Source organism: Melanostigma gelatinosum (assembly GCF_949748355.1).
Source record: "Melanostigma gelatinosum genome assembly, chromosome: 17".
Classification (NCBI taxonomy): Eukaryota; Metazoa; Chordata; class Actinopteri; order Perciformes; family Zoarcidae; genus Melanostigma; species Melanostigma gelatinosum.
The window spans coordinates 3,224,528-3,243,528 of record NC_136650.1 but is presented as its reverse complement, the minus strand read 5'-3'; the positions used below and the strand labels follow the sequence as shown (position 1 = coordinate 3,243,528).

General features: G+C 38.9%; 1 protein-coding gene across 1 annotated transcript; it reads right to left on the bottom strand.

Annotated features, from left to right (window-relative positions):
• Positions 1-901: 901 nt before the first annotated feature.
• On the bottom strand, positions 902-17,441 carry thap7 (THAP domain containing 7). Its single transcript, XM_079287969.1, has 5 exons — positions 17,383-17,441; positions 16,189-16,268; positions 10,850-10,987; positions 10,620-10,730; positions 902-4,256 (listed from the first exon to the last, which is right to left on the bottom strand). Exons 2-5 carry the CDS (start codon positions 16,266-16,268, stop codon positions 2,894-2,896), a joined length of 1,692 nt encoding a protein of 563 aa, XP_079144095.1. The 5' UTR covers positions 17,383-17,441; the 3' UTR covers positions 902-2,893.
• Positions 17,442-19,001: the final 1,560 nt, after the last annotated feature.

The following is a 19,001-nucleotide window of genomic DNA, read 5'->3' as shown; positions in this document are numbered from 1 at the left end:
TGCCACTGGATTACTGAGCAGCGCTGTTGGACACGCACACAAGCATGAATGCACAACCACACAATGAACATTCAGATCCCATGATATTATAAAGTGCTCTCTGCAAGTCCCAAAAACACAATTTCCAGAAGAACTTTTGGGGATCAAACTTGCTAGGTTGGCCTTTCATTTCTCTGAAATGCTAAAGATTCACAACAAATGTAATTTACGATTCACTTTTGTACATTATTGTCACAGGAGTCGCTGTGAGTTAAATTCCAGAAACACTGAATCAGTTCCCTTAATGCATCTCATAGTTGGACCCTCCCTGCATGCCTAGTAAACACCCACATCTTTGAAACTCCACATTTGCAGGCATTTCTTTTATTCATTCAAGCTGAGATAACACTGACGACATCACCAGCTCCTCACAGAGGCCATACAGCTGTTTTCCCTGGCTGGGTGGGACTAACCTTGAGTACATGTCTTGATGTATAAAGTCAGTGAATTAGCTGTGACATATATGCTGTAAGGTTCTGTAAGTGGTAATCACAGGCCAAGCAGCTATGGAATAAGAATTACACATTGGCCTGAATGATTTAAAGAAGCAGAGCGTTACAAGTGATTAAACAAGAAAAACACCAGTCCAAAAGTCAGCAGGACTTAATATCTTTTATTTGCTCATGTGGTGTGCGGTTGCAGCTTCCAAGTCCACGTCTCCCATCGGGACGATACAGGACCTATCTATCCATCCATCTAGCTGTGGTTAATGCTTGCTTTACATCTGTGTGTGCTTCCACATGACGAAGATTCTGTATATATCAGGAAAAGGATTTCAGGAAGGAGTATTAACTTTTCATCGCTGCAAGAGTGACAATTTGAATTTTTAAAATCATAAAAACATTGTAGTTATTTCCCCCCAGCAATTTTCAGGCTTTTGGTTCTGTTGGGAATTTCCCTTAGTATATCAATATAATCTATTGTTAACAGCAGCAGGGGTGTATCTTAATAATTCATATCTTTCTGAGGTATTAGATGTCTACAAAAGGTTTTCCAATTTCTGGTAAGATCCTTCCAACAAGACAAATACTTTTCAGACAGGTCATGGAAATGATAACATAATGTATTATTTATTTCAGGAAAGATGATATCAAGGTTGTGATGCATTTCTTTAGGTCCTGTCCTCATGCTGTATCCTCATTCCAAACAGTACTTTTTCTTGAATTAACCGTGACCTGTGGGTTGGCCACTAGATGCCATCACTTCACGAGCACAACAATTTAGACAGTGTACACAAACACATTTATTAGTTATTAATTTGTCAAATTTCATAAGGGATAGTGACACTCCTGCACAATTCTGAGAAGGTTGCACTTCCTAACACAGTGGACATTTAAAAAATACGAGGGAAACTGAAAAAAGGACAAAATTGCAATTAACCCTTTATTTCCTGCAATTAACCCTTTATTGCAACATCATCTTTATTTCATGTTTGTTATTTCACTTATTAAGAATAATAATAATAATTAAGAATTATTCAGTTATATTTTTCCCAATTGAATCATTGTTTTAAAAATATTTTTGATTTACACATTAAATAATCATTTTTCTAATTGTCAACAAATCCTATGAGAAGTACAAAACCAACAATGTTTTACTTTTAAATGTTTTAATGTTTTACTGTTATTATTAGTACCGGTAGTCATTATATTGACATTATTATTTCTGCTATTAATAGTACTACTGCAGTTACTACCCTCATTATATGATTAATTTATGTCATATGCATTGAATGTGTTGTTCATCCTGTAGACATGGCATCTATCACACTTCTGTCCATCCTGATAGAGGATCCTCCTCTGTTGCTCTCTCTAGGTTTCTGCCTTTTTTCCTGTTAAAGGTTTTTTTTGGGGGGGGGGGGGGGGGGGGTCCTGTTCTGATGTGAGGGTCCTGGGACTGAGGATGTCGCACAGAGACCTTTGTATGATGATCTGTAGCTCATTTATTCTCGTCGTGGAAACAATGTACACAAAAGCCACTCTTTCAATGCAGTAAATGTGTAGCGTATCGCGGTCAAAACCGTTTGCTCTTCCGGGGTCAAACACCTGACGAACCCAGCGATTTAGGGACTTATATACCTGAGCCCAGGACAGGAAATACAGCGCCACCCAATGTACAAACAACAAAATACAGTGGTATTCATAATCTCGTATACTTGGCTCTAACATTTGTGATATTGGGTTATACAAATGAATTGAATTAAATGTGTTTGAAGTTTAAGTTCTGACTTCCCCACCCGGTCTGTTTCAACTTCTACTCTATTGGCTCCTACTGAATATGTAAATACATATTTACAAATACAGTTTCATTTTGTCACCCAATGCAACAGTGAGGCTCATTGATGTGTTTTTAATAGTTTTTGGACAACAATGGAGCTCCATGGTACATAGATACATAGATGAATCAGGCTTTGATATACACACTTGTTGATAGATAATGTTCACTGCTGGTTTGGCAAAGCACTTCTCTGAAGTGACCAAGCACTGAATATGTCTGAAAGTAATAATCTCAAAGATTTTCATGTCATAATTGTGTCTTAAGTCCCTGTGGCCTACTGATAAAAGCCCTTGCATTTGCAGTAAGATTAACTGGGTTTCTGTGGCAACTTTGGACAAAATCACAAGCGGTGCACTCTGGGAAGTGAGATCTCAAAACACACCTGCAATTGCCAAAGAGATTGAAACAGAGACCTTCGAGATTGTAATTTAACTGCCTAACTTCAATGTTTGTTGCTCTACAACAACACCATGTCTGGTGTCATATATTCCAGAGGCCAAGCATCATACTTGACCTTGCAGAAAGCACAATACAAAGCATGTTCGTCCAAGAATCATTGAGGAAACAAAATCACATCTTAGTTTATAAACTCGGTGCTCAGCTGAAGGTGAAATCCCTCCAGGTGTTCTTTAAGTTTCTCCCTCACATCTTCTCCCATTTCCAGCAGTGTAGTGTTGATAATGGAATGCTGGTCACTGTGTTCATCATCACAGGCTGTTTGAACTCTGGACAGACCTCCGCTGTTCTCCGTCATGTGTCCCAAGTCTCCTTTAAGATCCAGTTCTGACACAAGTATGGTTTGTGCTTCATCAGCAACTCCCTCCATCTTCAAAAGCCTTTGTCGGCCATCTTCAGCAGGGACAGGCACCAGAATAACCTGTCCCTCCAAACTGTCCTGTATCCACAACAGCTGCTGCAGATCCAGGTGATGATCCTGAACCAAAGCTTCATGTTGCCCCTCACACCTGTCAGAGAGCAGCTGCTGAGAGTCTAAACACTGCAAACTTTGCTCATGAGCATCAGGCACAGGGATCACATGTGGATGACCTTGAGTTTGGAGCAGGATTTGGGAATTTGGGTCACTGGGTTCTACACTTTTCCCAGGTGGCCTTTCCAGCCTGACTATTTCTATGTCCTTGGCATTTCCAACTGTGCCACAAGTACTGGTTTCAACACATCTCTGAATCTGCAGAAAGTCCTTGTGCACTGTGGGCTGGACATCTTTCCCAGTCTTTGAAACTCTGCCTGCTACCTGATCACCAACCTGCGCCTGGCCTCTTCCACAGTAAAAGCAGTAACCCTTCTCCTCCTCAGACCAGCTGTTAGTTGCTCGAAGAAAATGATTCCCCAACTCTGTCTGATCCACATATCTGTCCTCACACAACCCTATGTCTTCAGATTTAGCATCAATCTCACTCTCCTCCTGGTTAGAGCCACCTTTGCCTCGTCTCCTCTCCCCCAATTGTGTCCAGCTCCCTCTGTTTTTACACCCATCTTGTGACACAAGTAAAGTGTGCTTCAGCCGTTTATCATGGAGCCTCAGCACCGTGCTGTGCAGGCGGTTCTCCCTCCGCCTTGTGGCATGCAATTGCCGTAAAGCCTTCTCCAAGCAGTCAATAGCTTGGTCGTAACGTCTCCTCCACAGCAAGGGGCAGAGCTGAGCATAGCTGTGCTCCTTCGGCAGGTAAAAGGCTGGAGGAGGGGGCAAACGCCTCATGTAACGTGATGGGGAGAGGGGACAAGACCCTGGTGCTGGGGTTGGACTACAGTCTTGCTGCGAGAGGTGCTCCATACCTGACGGCTTTTGAGAAGATGCGGGTATGTTTAAATTACTCTCCTCAACTGCTGCAACTGATTTCTGAATTGTGGGATCTTCTGAAGTTCGATACCTGTCTGCCCCCTGCTGAGCGTTATCCTGGTCGCCTGAGCGGGGATTCTTCCTACAGAAAAGAACATAAAGTGACAAAAGCTGTTTGTTCCATTTGTTTTTCCTTCACATGGCAGGACATACATTCAATTTTCAGCACTCTTATTAGCACTACAGTTTATGTTGCAATTGCAATTGTCAGCACTGTGTCCATCATGTGTGGAGAATGTTTGGAACTTGTTTTTATTGAGTATGTCTTTGTCTGTTCTTATTTTGTGCCAGATTGTGACTCAGTTCTCCCTTTTGTTAAAAAAGTAATTTAATCAATTAAATTATATTAAGTGTGTTGAGGGAAAAAGAATGCAGGGCAGTAATGATATGCCACTGACTCCCATCACCATTAGAAACGAGAGATTGCTCGATAACATGATGGACTAGCTAACAGTCCTGGTGAGTATCGTGAGAGCAGTGTGGTGCTACAAGCGCAGCACCACACAGATCAGTCAGGACAGTGACCTCCGTTCAGTGCACTCTGAACCGCTTCGTCGCCCGCTTTGATAGACAGCACAGCGGAGCAACAGCTGAGAAGACCCAGCCCAAGGAGGAGCACCTTGGTGATGTCGATCCTCCTCAGGGCCTGTGCCGACTGGCTTGCAGAGGTGTTCACCAACATCTTCAACTTCTCCCTGCAACAAGCTGCAGTCCCCACCTGCCTCAAATCCATCACCATCGTCCCTGTCCCGAAAAAGACCGCAGTCACCTGCGTCAATGACTACCGCCCAGTTGCCCTGACCCCAGTCATCATGAAGTGCTTCGAGAGGATGATACAATCGCACATCAAGGACGTCCTCCCAGCTGACCTGGACAGCCACCAGTTTGCGTACCGAGTGAACAGATCTACGGAGGACGTGGTCTTCATCGCACTTCATACGGTCCTGTCTCACCTGGAACACATACGTCAGAATGCTCTTCGTTGACTTCAGCTCTCCCTTCAACACCATCATCCCCCATAAACTGGTGCATAAACTCAAAAACCTTGGACCTCACTCTGTTAATGGATTCTGGACTTTCTCTCAAACAGACCACAGAATGTCAGGATAGGGAACCTGACATCGACAACCACCATCCTGAACACTGGTTCACCACAGGGCTGTGTGCTCAGCCCGGCCCTCTTCCCCCAGGACTGCTCCCCCACCTATTCCTCCAACACGATAGCGAAGTTTGCCGATGACACCACTGTGGTGGGACTCATCTCCAACAACAACGAGACGCACTACAGACAGGAGGTCCAACATCTGGCTGAGTGGTGCTCGGACAACAACCTGGGACTACACATTACTGAAGATCTCACTTGGTCCCTGAACACATCCCAGCAGAGGCTCTTCTTCCTGAGGAAGCTAAAACAAGCTAGCCTGACTGTGGAAAAACAAAAATAGGCAATAAAACGACACCATTTAAAGCCATTGAGGCCTGTGTTTTATCTTTTATATATATTTTTTAATGTCTTGTTTTATATCAGTAATGTCTTGTCTTAATGTTTCTATACATTCTTTACCTTCCCCCAAAAAAACCTTCACAGTAAAAACAGGAAGAAACCTCAGGAAGAGGAGGGATCCTCTTAGGATGGACAGAAGTGTGATAGATGTCATGTGTACAGAATGAACAACATCACAGAGTTACAACATAGTCAATCCATATGACATAAATCAGAGAGGAATAGAGCTGAAACAAGTGGGTTTAATAACCACGGATAAAATACCTCTTTTTAGAAGATGGAAAAAATATAATATCATGGTTTTCTTGGTTGACATCACTTCACCCAGAATTAACTGAATTTAAAGCTGCAGGGCCATTTCTAAAAGTATTTTATTTTAAGAGTCACATTTTTCAAAAGCTTTGTTATTTAATGTATTCTTAAATGCAGCCCTTATATTACTTGAAATAGAACATTGATTCATTAATGATAATGATTTATTTAGTTCAATTTGAAAACTGATAATCATTATTGTTGAGATATTGTTCAATTTAATTTCTTTATTTGATTTGACAGTCAGTTGTTGACAACATACAGACGTTACATACAGCTGTTGGCTATTTTAATATACTGTATATGGGACTAAATCATAGCAGAAGTTAGATATTGTGCTGTTCTGGACCTTTGCATGAGGAAATTCTCTCTAACTGGACCTCGTTGAACTTTAATTGAATACCCTTGGTATAAATTATACATATAATAAGAATAGTAATCGCGGAAACAAGAATAGAAAAGTGATTACTACTAATAATAACAGAAGCAGTGGACATAATGTAGAATGTTAATGGCTAAACGAAGACATCTCTGACTCCAGACCTGTCTGTAGACGGATCCTGATGGTACGGGCAGACAAGACTTGCAGGGAGAGTGAAAAGAAGAAAGGTGGGGGAATTGTTATTCTCCTTAACAACAGATGGTTCAATCCTGGTCATATCACCGTTAAACATTTGTGTAGCGCTGACACTGAACTGCTTGCTGTAAGCCTACGACATATTAAAAGAGAGCCATCCCATGCCATCGTCCTGTTTACAATCCTTCCTCGGCCAATATGTCACTCGCAACTGATGTCATATACTCAGTCATCATGAGCACAGACGCATCACCACCGTCTCCGTTTTTGTGTGTCTAAAACTCCGGAGTAGTGTGGACGCTGGGCGTAAAAGTAGCAAAAGATATGCGTTTTAAAACGGATATGTAGTAGTTTGGATGTAGCCTCTGTGTGTGAGCAAGTGTCTGTTACTAGTTACTTGTCTCTATGTACTAGTACACACACTGTACTACACAGTACTACAATATTTTCTTCTCAAGTAGAAGTACACAGTGCTTTGGGAGGCTTTTGTAAATTATTTTGCAGTTACAATAATTTAGAATAGTAACATAATTCTATAAAAAAACATTGTAAATTATAGAACTAATCCTTCTCCCCCTTATCTCCTTTGTAGATGCAGGATGCCAGACAGACCTGACTATGGATGAGCTTGAGAAGATGGAAGATGTTCTGAATCAAGCATCAGTGGAGCTGAGTGAACTCAGGACTAAAGCACTGGACAAACAATTTAGCCAAGAGGCTTTTCAGAACAATGAAGACAAGTTTTACACAGGATTGCCCAATTTCTGAGTTTGGATGTTTTGATGAAGTGTTCCAATCATGTGAGCCACACATCACCTCTAGAACTTTGTCTGCACCGTCCAAATTTAAATAGTTTTGGTTTTACTTGGGTTGAGACTAAAGCTTTCACTCCAAGATTTGTCTTTCAGGTTTAATATTTCCTGTTCCACCGTTTTTCAAATTTGGCACAAGTTAATTGGCGTACTTTATCAACGACTGGAGTTTATAATAGAGTGGCCAGAGTGAGAGGTACTGCAATTTACAATGCCGATGTCATTCAGGCAAGCATTTGGATGCAAGGTTGTAGTGATAGTGGACTGTTTTCATTGAAAGGCCTTCTAATTTGCAAAGCAGGTGATCCACTGGTGTTGATTGATAAGATTAGAATAATTTGCTGTGCATTATCCTATCTTTGTGACTCTTGTCCCACTGGAGTGAACACATATTCTCAAGTGCTTCTCAGCTCGAACACAGCAAACTTCCAAAGGACAAAGGGACAGGAGCACACTGATTGATTCACAGTATTTTAATCGTGCAAAAGCTGTGAATCAACCAGTGTGCTCCATTTCCTTTTACCGCCGTTTCATTCTATACTTTTACTCTCAGTATTCAGAATTATCAAAGAAGAAGCCAAAAATGTATGATGTGTTTCATCTATTAAATCATCATAAATAAATATATACATTTTTAAAAAGGTACAGAAATGTCGTTGTATGTTTGTCTTTAGTCATGTGTAAATGTCAGTACACCCCATGAAAACTCTTGTCTTTCTCCAAATATTTGAACATATGTACATTTGATATTTGTTTGAACAAATTTTGAAGGTAATATAGTTCAACAAGTTAAGGTTAAAATTACTTGTAATATTTAATTGATAGAAATGCAATTTGATTGTGAAAAAATACATTCTTACTACCTCATAAGGCCTTTGGTTGGTATCGGATGCATCAAATAAAGTAGTGGTGTAACGGACCACGGTTGATCCGAAATTGGTACGGATCCCCCCTCGCGGTCCGGCATGCACGTGAACCGCGGATTAATTACAGTTTAATGTTAACCACCGCTGTGTAAAGTAAAGTTTTACTGACTATCGTTATCCAACAATATTCAGTAAAATATGCTATCAGGACATCACTATTGCTTTTATATTTGCCTATCTCTGATGTAAACATAGTAAAAAACCAAAACGTGTTTAGATTGACAGGAGGTGAACGATCGTTCCATTCGGTTACGATGCGTTTTGGTGAAAATGAGTATTGGGTGAAGGTAAATTCACATGTAATTTCGTAAAATGTAGTGTTAGTGAGAAACTTGAATAAATCCAGTAGTTTGAAGGAAATGTTTTCACAACAACATAAATATATATCAGAGAAAGAACTATAACCTGTTTACACTAGCTCTAAACAGATTATAATACATCATTGAATTGGGTTTGTTATGAGGAAAGTAAAAAAAAAGTAAAGTAAAAGGACAACATTTAGAATGTTTGATGGTTTTTGGGATGGTGGCAAAAATATGTGTCTGGAGCCCTGTAGACCAGCTGCTATAATCAAACAATAATATGGATCATCAATGATCATCAATTAGTATCGGCAGCAAAAAAAGCATGATCAGGAATCACAATTACAATGTGCTGTGACAACTTCTCTGTGTTGTTTACCCACGGCCCACGTTTTTAACGGTGTTTCACCAGACTTCTGGGAATGGTTGGTCTAGTATGTACATCAGAAAATAGTAGCTTCATTTAGTTAGCTAGCTGAGCTGGTGACCGATGCCAGTGTTTGCGTCTGTGTAAATATTAGATTTGAAATATGCAATAATTCTCAAGAAAATGTACTCACCCGGGCAAAAACAAGACGGCAGTCGTTCAATGCTACTTTGGTTCCGAGGTCGTAGACACACTCCTAAAATAGTTGTCAGCCTCTAGACTCTAGATTACATTGTAGATTACATTGTAATCTAATGTAGTGATTCTCAACTGGTGGGTCGCTACCCAGAAGTGGGTCGCGGACCAGTTTTCAGTGGGTCGCGGACCTTTGCCTGACAACAAAAAAAAAAGTGATTTTATTTTGAACGCCATTTTTTATGCAGCGGAATTATTCCAGCATTTACGGTACTTGTTCAGCGGTGCAGGAAAAACACCAACCAATGCGTTGTGAATCACATCACGTGATGCAGCTCAGCCAATCAAATATGGGTATTCTGACAAGTTTCCTGAATTGAGTGAGATGTACACACACCGTGACACACGGGGGAGAGACGAGAAATGATTCATTTAAATTATTTTTTTAGAGTTTTTAAAGTTGTTTTGTCTGTGATATGTATAATAAGCACATCATTTAGTTATCGCTACTGAGCATTTATCAAACATAAAAACAAGGAAAAAAAACATGACGTAGATAGGTTTGCAGTTTTCAAGGTGTATATTTCAAATTGCATTTATTACACACATGAAGATAAAGTTCTGAACACCGGCTGAATATCTATTATCAGAATCATAACTGTATTTGAACTGGTACTGTGTAAAGGGAATACTGCTGTTAAAGAGAACCTTATTTGTTTAAAGTGTTTGCAAACCAAATATTATTGCACTTTTGTTCAATAACGCAAAAAAATAATCGCAAAAAAACATGCCATTAAAAATTGTAATCGTTGCCCAGCACTAATAATTACATATTGTTGGTGCTAATTAGCAACTGTTAGTATGCTAACAAGCTAAACTAAGATGGTGCACATGGTAAACATTGTACCTGCTAAAGCATGTTAAAGTTGTCATTGTGAGCATGTTGGAATGCAATGTGAGCATTTCGCTCAAAATACAAATCAACCTAAGTATAACCTAGCTGCTAGCATGGCTGTAGTAAAGCACTTTGTAACACTGTTAAGAAAAGTGCTGTAAAAATAAAGTTTATATTATATTATTAGCTCACGTGAATTTACAAAAAAAGTTACAAAGATTATAAAATCTTAAATTAAATGTATATATTTACTTTGATAGGCAAACATACTCACTAATCATAGTAATATAGACACTAATGCCAGAACTGGGAACAGAACAATTAACAAATGTCAAAATTTTAAAGTCTTGCACAAAATCCTGAGATCATCTTTTTTTTGTTGTCTATAACTTTTGATAGCAAGTCATATGAAATCATGTCTCACTATCATTTTACAAGCTCAGAATGAATCTTTTATGTCCTGTCTCAAGACAGCACACAAGAGGTTGGCAGATGGTACGTCACTGACACGGCTCATCGGCAATGACAAAATGTGACTCTGTATCAGTTCTGTACCTGACAGGAATGTCTTCTTGTGTCTGCAATGTTCCTGTTCTTTTGCATTTGGTTGTTGCAGAGGAATCAAATACTGTAGGAAATGCATCTTCCTTTAGTCTTCTGATCCCACTGTGAGTGAGAAGGTCAAACACATTAGGGGCTGTTATCCAAACACCGTCAGCAGTAGACTCATATTCAGCACAAGTGGTCAACAACATAAACTATTGATACTGATTGAGTCTACAGACCTGCATCCAGTCAGTTCGAAGCTGTCTGGGGTGAAGTGTTTGGAGCAGAAGTAGACGAAATCTGTCTGAGGATCCCAGGAGTCTGCACGGTGTGAGTTAGTGATCCAAAGGTTTCTCCGAGTTGCTCCTTTTGGTAATCTGTCCATCACAATGACAAATTATTATTCATTAAATAACATTTTGTCTCCTTGTTGTTGTCACGTTTTTCACTTCAATACACAAATTCAAGGGAGATATTTAAGAACATCATGAAAACTACAAAGAACATCCATGACAGTTATGAAACACAAGATGAATGACATAATGGGTATTTAATGATGTGACCCCCAGTGAGCATGTTATAGTGGTTCAGAGTCTAAACTGTACTGCAGGCACTTTTCAGAAATGGGAGCATGTGTACTGCATGTTTCTTGGTTCCAGGTTGCCCGGTCCTTCTTTATACCAGTTTTTCCCTCATTAAAGACTATGGGGGGGTGGACCTCCGACCCTCTAGCGGGAAATGGTAAATGCACAGTACTTGTATTTCTCTTTTCTAGTCTTCTGACCACTCACAGCGCTTTAACACTACATGTCATCATTTACCCATTCACACACATTCATACACTGATGACAGGGGCAACCATGCCAGGTGCCACCTGCCCATCAGGACTGTAACTAACCAGTCATACTACTCACACACCACAGGCACAGCCACAGCTGCCCCCAGGGGTAAATGCTGCCCCGGCAGACAATTTTGTACATTTCAGAGTTAAATGCATCAATCTGGTGCACTTTAAGAGCAAACATTTGTGCTCTTATTTAAAGTATCAATACTAAGTATATTTACTCAATACTGTACTTAAGTACAATTTTGATGAACTTGTACTTTACTTGAGTTTGACCATTGTATGTAACTTTATCCCTCTAGTCCAGGGGTCCCCAACTGGCGGACCGCAGTCCAGACCCAGATGCAGTGGCATCCGGACCCAGGACCCAAAACCGATAGATAACTTGGAAGTATACATGCTACACGATGAATTTATACTTTAACCGGCGCAAGTTAGTCAGCCGTTACGGTACTTGCTCAGCGGTGCAGGAAACACACCGACCAATGCATTGTGAATCACATCACGTGATGCAGCTCAGCCAATCAAATGTGGGTATTCTGACAAGTTTCCAGAATTGAGTGAGATGTACACACACCGTGACACAAGGGGCTGAGACAAGGAAATATAGAGAAGAGCAGGAGAATTTCCCTATTCAGAGAAGTTATCTTACATGACGTTCTCCAAAAAGAGAAACGTGTTCAGAGAGAATAGAATTCATAAGCAAGAACTAAAACTCTTGTATGTTAATTCTTCCCACAGGCAGTTAAAACCAGCATGTCTCATATGTTCAGAAACCGTAACTATTGATAAAAGCGGCAAATGTAGCGCACTACGAGGCAAAGCACAACTCTTTTGAACAAACGTACCCACTCACATCTGAAATGAAGACACAGAAAATAAACTTAAAAGCCCAATATGATCAGAATCCTAACGCATGAATTCACTGTCCAATGATGTTAACAGAGAGAATAGAGCTGAAACAAGTGTAAATAATCACAGATAAAGTCCATGCTCACTGATTTCTCTGTTTAGATGACGCAAATCTAATATCGTGGCTTTTTTATTGACATCACTTCACACCTGAATGAACTGAATTTAAAGCTGCAGGACAATTCAGTGAAATTCATTTTTCTAAAATAAAGAACTTTATTTTAAGATGCACATTTTTGAAAAGATTTCTGTTGATGTCAGTTATTCTTTATTCCAGCCCTTATTGTACTTGAAATGAGAAGAACATTTATTTATGTATTTCTTTATAATCCATCCAGTTAAATTTGAAAACTGAGAATAATAATTTGTTAAAATATAATTGATGTGTACTTTCTTTATTTGATTTGACAGTTGTTGACTACACAGAGACGTTGTTACTACTACTAGGCTTCTTGAATATATTTATATATATATATATATATATATATATATATATATATATATATATATATATATATATATATGGCACTAAATAGCGCGAGTTAGATATTATTGTAATGTTTCGGACCTTTGCCCGAGGAGATTTTCTCAATCTGGACCTTTTGGAATTTTAGTTGAATACCCCTGCTCTAGTCCAATAAATCTCAGAAGGAACGATTGTACTTTTAACTTTGCTACATTTATTTGACAATATTAGTTATTAGTTAGGCTACTTTGCAGATTCAGATTGACAATACAAAATATGAATCAACTATGATGTATTAACAAATAGTGCATAGCCTAATTAATAAGAATGTAAATAAGGTCAAATCAGCCCCACCTTTACCAGTTGCAATATTAAAGTGATTAACATATTACTGCATCAATGATAAGACCCTACTGTAAATATAATATTTGAAATGGGCTGTTCTGTATAATGAGTATACTTCTACTTTTAATACTTTTGGTATATTTTAATGCAAATAGTTTTGTACATTTACTTAAGAAATACAAAAAAGTCAGAGAATTTTTTCCACTATACCACACTGATAATGTGTTAGGGGTGGGGTAAAAAATCGATACAGCATAGTATCGATCTTTTATTATATAAACTATTAAAAAAAAGAAGATTTCTTTGTTTATGAAGAAAAAACCCACTATAAATGACTGAAAGTAAAAGGATAACATTTGTTTTTTATTGATGCCTCCAAAGCTTTTGATCGTGTTAATCATAGTAAGTTGTTTTTCAAACTGAGTCAAAGAGGTGTCCCCACAATACATTGTGAGAATTCTGGCTTACTGGTATGCGCACAAGACTATGCATGTAAAATGGGGTAAAAGTGTCTCAGTCCAATTTGGGGTTTGCAATGGTGTCCGACAAGTTCTGTTTAATCTGTATATTGATGATCTGTCCAAGCAATTGAAAGCCTGTAATACTGGGTGCATGATTGGAAATACTCTGGTTAACCACATCGGTTATGCAGATGATCTGGTGATTTTTTGTCCAGCGCTGGTCTTCAGCAGCTCCTCACTATATGTACTGTGTACGGTGTGGAACATGACATCAAATACAACGCCAGTAAGAGTGCTATCCTGATCTGTAGAACTAAAGAGGACAAATGTCTAAACTTCCCTGACTTCAAATTGTCTGAGAATAATCTTGGTGTCTGTAGTGAAGTAAAATATCTTGGTCATTTTTTAACAGAACACATGACCGATGATAAAGACATTTCCAGGCAATGTGGTATGATGTCTGCACAAGCAAACACCGTCTCACGTTAGTCTGGTCTGTGTACAGATGGAGTGAAGATGTCTCTGTTCAGAGCATATTGTACTCCACTCTACACTGCACACTTGTGGTCAAACTACAAAAAAAAAAGCTTACAGCGACTTCAAGTAGCTTATAATGACGCCATGAGAATACTTTTAAAGAGACCGAGATGGAGTAGTGCCGGTGAAATGTTTGTGGCTGCACGAGTCAACACTTTCCAAACAGTTTTAAGAAATCTCATGTATAAATTCATTTGTAGACTGAATTACTCTGAAAATTAGATCATACTTGTTTTAACCAACATAAGGTTCAGTACCACACGCTACCAGTCCAGCTGTGGCGACATTGGTACAGCTGTCTCTTTGTAAGGCATTGCTAGGCCTCCGAACTTTTATTGTTTGTGTTTGTCATTTCATGTATTTGTCTCTCTGGACCCTGAGTCTGAAATAAAGTCTATCTATCTATCTATCTATCTATCTATCTATCTATCTATCTATCTATCTATCTATATATCTACTAGCTGTACACCAGACAGGTTTGGCTAGCTGGATGACATTATGCTAATAACTTATTTAGCTTTTTAAAACAACGGGGACAGATCCAGCACGGACCGTTAGGGAGTGAGAGACATGAAGCACCTGCTGAGAAATGATATATAGTTATAAATAGATATAATTATATATATATATATATATATATATATATATATATATATATATATACATATACATATATATATGTATATATATATATGTATATATACATATACATATATATATATATATGTATATATATATATATGTGTTTTATATTATAGTGAATATTATTATATTATATTATGTGGTATCTATATTATTACCGTATATTATACTGAATATTATAATATGATATATATGTTATTATATTATACTGAATAGTATTATATATATATATATATATATATATATATATATAGTGAATTCCCTGTGAGGGTGACAAAAATAAGATGTCCTGACGTGTTTATCAAAGTGTTAGTTCCTGCTTTTTTTCATGTTGTCATAAATGTTAAATATTTAACTGTAAAGTAGTAATGTGTGTTTGATACCTACATTTTTTTTGCATTAAATCATACTGGGATGTTTGCTGAAATTGATTGGATGTGGCACAGCCCTACCTAGAACATGTTCCACCAGCCGCCACTGCTCAACAGGGAAAAAAACATGATCAGGGATCTCTAAAAGTTATATTTGCTCCCTTTTTTATTTGTGCCTATCTGATTTTTGATCCGAAACCGTGAGTTTTATGATCTATACTGCCCACTCTCTAGTTCCCTCTCAGGTTAACACTGTTAGTTCTGTCAGCACTTTTGCCATTCTTTGCACCATTATAACTGTTTGCACCATTAACTGTGGCTCAGTATTCGAGCGGGTCAAGCTTCAATCAGAGATTGGGTGGTTTGATTCCCAGCTCCGCTAGTCCATGTCGATGTGTCTTTGGGCAAGACACTTGCTGTTCTGGTGGTGTATGAATGTGTATTAATGGTTTTGAATGGGTTTGACAGTCCTGATGGGCAGGTGGTACCTTGCATGTTAGCCTGTCATCAGTGTATGAATGGAGGTGAATGGGTGAATGATGACATGTAGTGTTAAAGCGTGTTAAAGTGCTCAGTTGTCACCATGTGGAGGCAATTCCAATAGATGTGCTCTGAATTTTGAATTCAGCACATTTAATGTTTATGTTGCTGCTCTAAGCCTGAGCTAACTGTTTACATCTTGTTTCCATGTGTTTTTTAATATGTTCATTCATTGAATTAATGATCTGACACAGCTATGGAGTTGTTGTAAGTAGCATTAGTTAATTTTTTGTCATAACTTGGCAAGCAGCTTATCACGGCTTCCCACAAGATAATTTTTCAATCAACAGACTAATGCTTCATTGTTTAAACACTAGAGGAAAGCTACATTAAATTACCAGCTACATTTATTACAGAAGAAACATTGTGGTAAGGGCTCTGTAACTAGTGAATACAACAGAAATCAACAAGTCTTTCCATCCTAGAGGCATGCAACCCTGACGTTCTACAAAATGCTCACTTGTGAAAGGTGATACCAGCATTACGAGTCGCACGGTTGTCTCGAGATTTGCAGCCGCCTGCTGAGCAATGTCTTGGCATCTGAAATTGAAACAGTGAAGAGAAAAAAGTAGACACTTATGCATTTTGCATTTTATTTTGTCAAAGTCAAACATGAGAATAACTTAATCTGAACAGAGAATCTCAAACAGAAACATCCTGAGAAAGTTAGATTCCAAAAGGATTAAAAGTTATGTGTAATATCACCATATTAATGCCATCAACTGTATTTATTGTATTGTATGAAACTCCAGTCGCTCAGTCCGAAGGTTGCCAGTGTAAGTCCAGCACAGATCAGTCGGAGTGTGGACTGGAAGCTGACATTACTTTGACATCTGACAACAATGCATGGCTCTAGCTCCTGTGTGTGCTTATGGCTGTATTTGTCCTTAAGTGTGTGTGGGGAAAAAAAGCATTTCATCAAGGGACTTAATGAGGTGCTACAAAAAGAGAAATAAATTTTAGTTGCAGACCCACAACACATGTAAGAAGACAATGATTATTAGCATGTAAATTATGAATTTAATTATTATTAGAAAAAAATTTCACATGTAAATGTAAAAAAACATTAATCATTGTAATATTTAACGAATATCTATCACATGTATCTATAATTTTCCTCTCAAGTCCCCCATTATGTTTAAATGCATTTTATTTGTTAAACTTTCATTGCTTTTTTTAACTTATATGTTTGTCATTTGTGCAATAAAGTTATCGCTAAAGAGGAAGAATAAAGGTCGACACTTCACTGTGTCCTTACATCAAACAGTATCGCACACAGAAGTATACAGTGAGTAACGTTACCGTGGAATAGAACAAACGGTATACAGTGAGTAACGTTATAAACGGTATATTTACGGAGCGCTGTGCTCCCAGACTGACGGAATTATTTAACAACTTAACGCTACGTTATTCATTCAGGCGCTATCGCTTTTGAGACGTTTGTATTCGTCAGGGAGTCGTGAGTCACGTTAACGTCACCTCGTTAGCCACACACTCATTCTGGCCATGTAACAAGCTAGCGAGGAGCTAGTAAAAAGCTAACCCGTTGCAAACGTCATGGACATGAGGCAAGTTTCAGTTTTTGGCTACTAACGTTACTTGAGTTCAGTCGACGCTGGAGTAAATTATGATTCATAAATACTAAAGATATTACCCCTGCACTGCAGATTTCGACCTCACGAAGATGGCTGATCTTCTCTTCTTCCACCCTCTTCCTTGTCCTCCCCTTTTTTGTAAATTAAACTTTATTTAAAACATGCATCTCACACTTGAAGAATCTGAATCAGCTTTATTGGCCATGTACGCGTACGCATACAAGGAATTTGACTCACATTGCTCTCCACGTAGGCTACATACACAAAATTTACAATCAACAGGAAAAAAATTATATATATATATATATATATATATATTTAAAAAAAAGAGGGAAAAAAAGTAGAACAGATGTAAGCATAAACATTTAACGACTATGTAAAATATAAATATATATCCACAAAGTGTATATATATATGAACATAACCCTAACCAACAACAGTGTCCATGGAATTAAGGTGATGGAGAATGGAGGTAATATGCTGTATGTCTGATTAATTGTTCATGAGAGTGACGGCCAGCGGAAAGAAGCTGTTCCTGTGTCTGGTGGTTTTGGCGTACAGAGCCCTGTAGCGCCCACCAGAGGGGAGGAGGTGGAACTGCTTGTGTCCAGGGTGTGAAGGGTCTGCAGTGATCGTCCCAGCCCGTTTCCTGACTCTGGAGGTGAAACCAGGATGGAGGGCAGGCTAGAACCAATGATCCTCTCTGCAGACCTGACAATCTGTTGTAGTCTGTTTCTGTCCTGTTTGGTGGCCGATCCAAACCACACAGTGATAGAGGAGCAGACAACAGACTGGATGATGGCTGAGTAGAACAGAATGAGCAGCTCCTGAGGCAGGTTGAACTTCCTGAGCTGGCACAGGAAGTACAACCTCTGCTGGGCCTTTTTCCTGATGGTGTCGATGTTGGGGGGCCCACTTCAGGTCCTGGGAGATTGTGGATCCCAGAAACCTGGAGGTCTCCACAGCAGACACAGTGTTGTTGAGTATGGTGAGTGTTGGGGGGCTCCTCCTGCAGTCCACTGTCATCTCCACAGTCTTGAGCTTGTTCAGCTCCAGGTTGTTCTGACCACACCAGAGGACCAGCTGTTCAACCTCCTGTCTGTACGCAGACTCGTCACAAAGGAACACAATGTCATTATCACAGAATGTTATAGGGCAATAAATAGCCGATAGTGTGCTTTGTATTTTCAACCAAGCTTATTAAAGTATAGGCTATGTTAAATGTTAAACCATAAGACAATCTTGTTATTAATACCATTATTAATTGTTACAGTTCTGTTGTTCCACTAGGTGGCGCCATGTGGAGTAAATATATCTTAGTTCTGCATCGTGTTTGGTACAAGCTCAACTGGCATCATTCATTCTGATGAATCTTTTGAGTCACAAGTCCCATTTTAAAGTGAGGGACATGGAGATGAATTATTGGACAACCATTTGGATGAGGTACGCCAAGTTCTATTCATAATGATGGTAAATCATCGGTGGCCTCTTTAAAAGATCAGAGCTGCAGCTTGAGTGAACTACTCTACATGGGTAGTAAAGATGCCACGGAGAGGTGCATGGTAAAAGGGACATAATCACTCTCCAAAGCCAAGCATATTCGATGCATTTCCTTGCTACCTTCATTCCAAATGAAGATATTTCATTTGCTTGTTTCTTATTAAATGAAATAATCAGT

What these genes read in the sequence shown, in the direction of transcription:
- thap7 (XM_079287969.1), bottom strand. Translation starts at nt 16,268, where the DNA reads ATGCCAAGACATTGCTCAGCAGGCGGCTGCAAATCTCGAGACAACCGT. An exon ending in TTCGAACTGACTGGATGCAG is followed by an intron (nt 10,731 to 10,849) that starts GTCTGTAGACTC and finishes TCTCACTCACAG; the next exon opens with TGGGATCAGAAGACTAAAGG. An exon ending in CAAGAAGACATTCCTGTCAG is followed by an intron (nt 4,257 to 10,619) that starts GTACAGAACTGA and finishes TCTTTTCTGTAG; the next exon opens with GAAGAATCCCCGCTCAGGCG.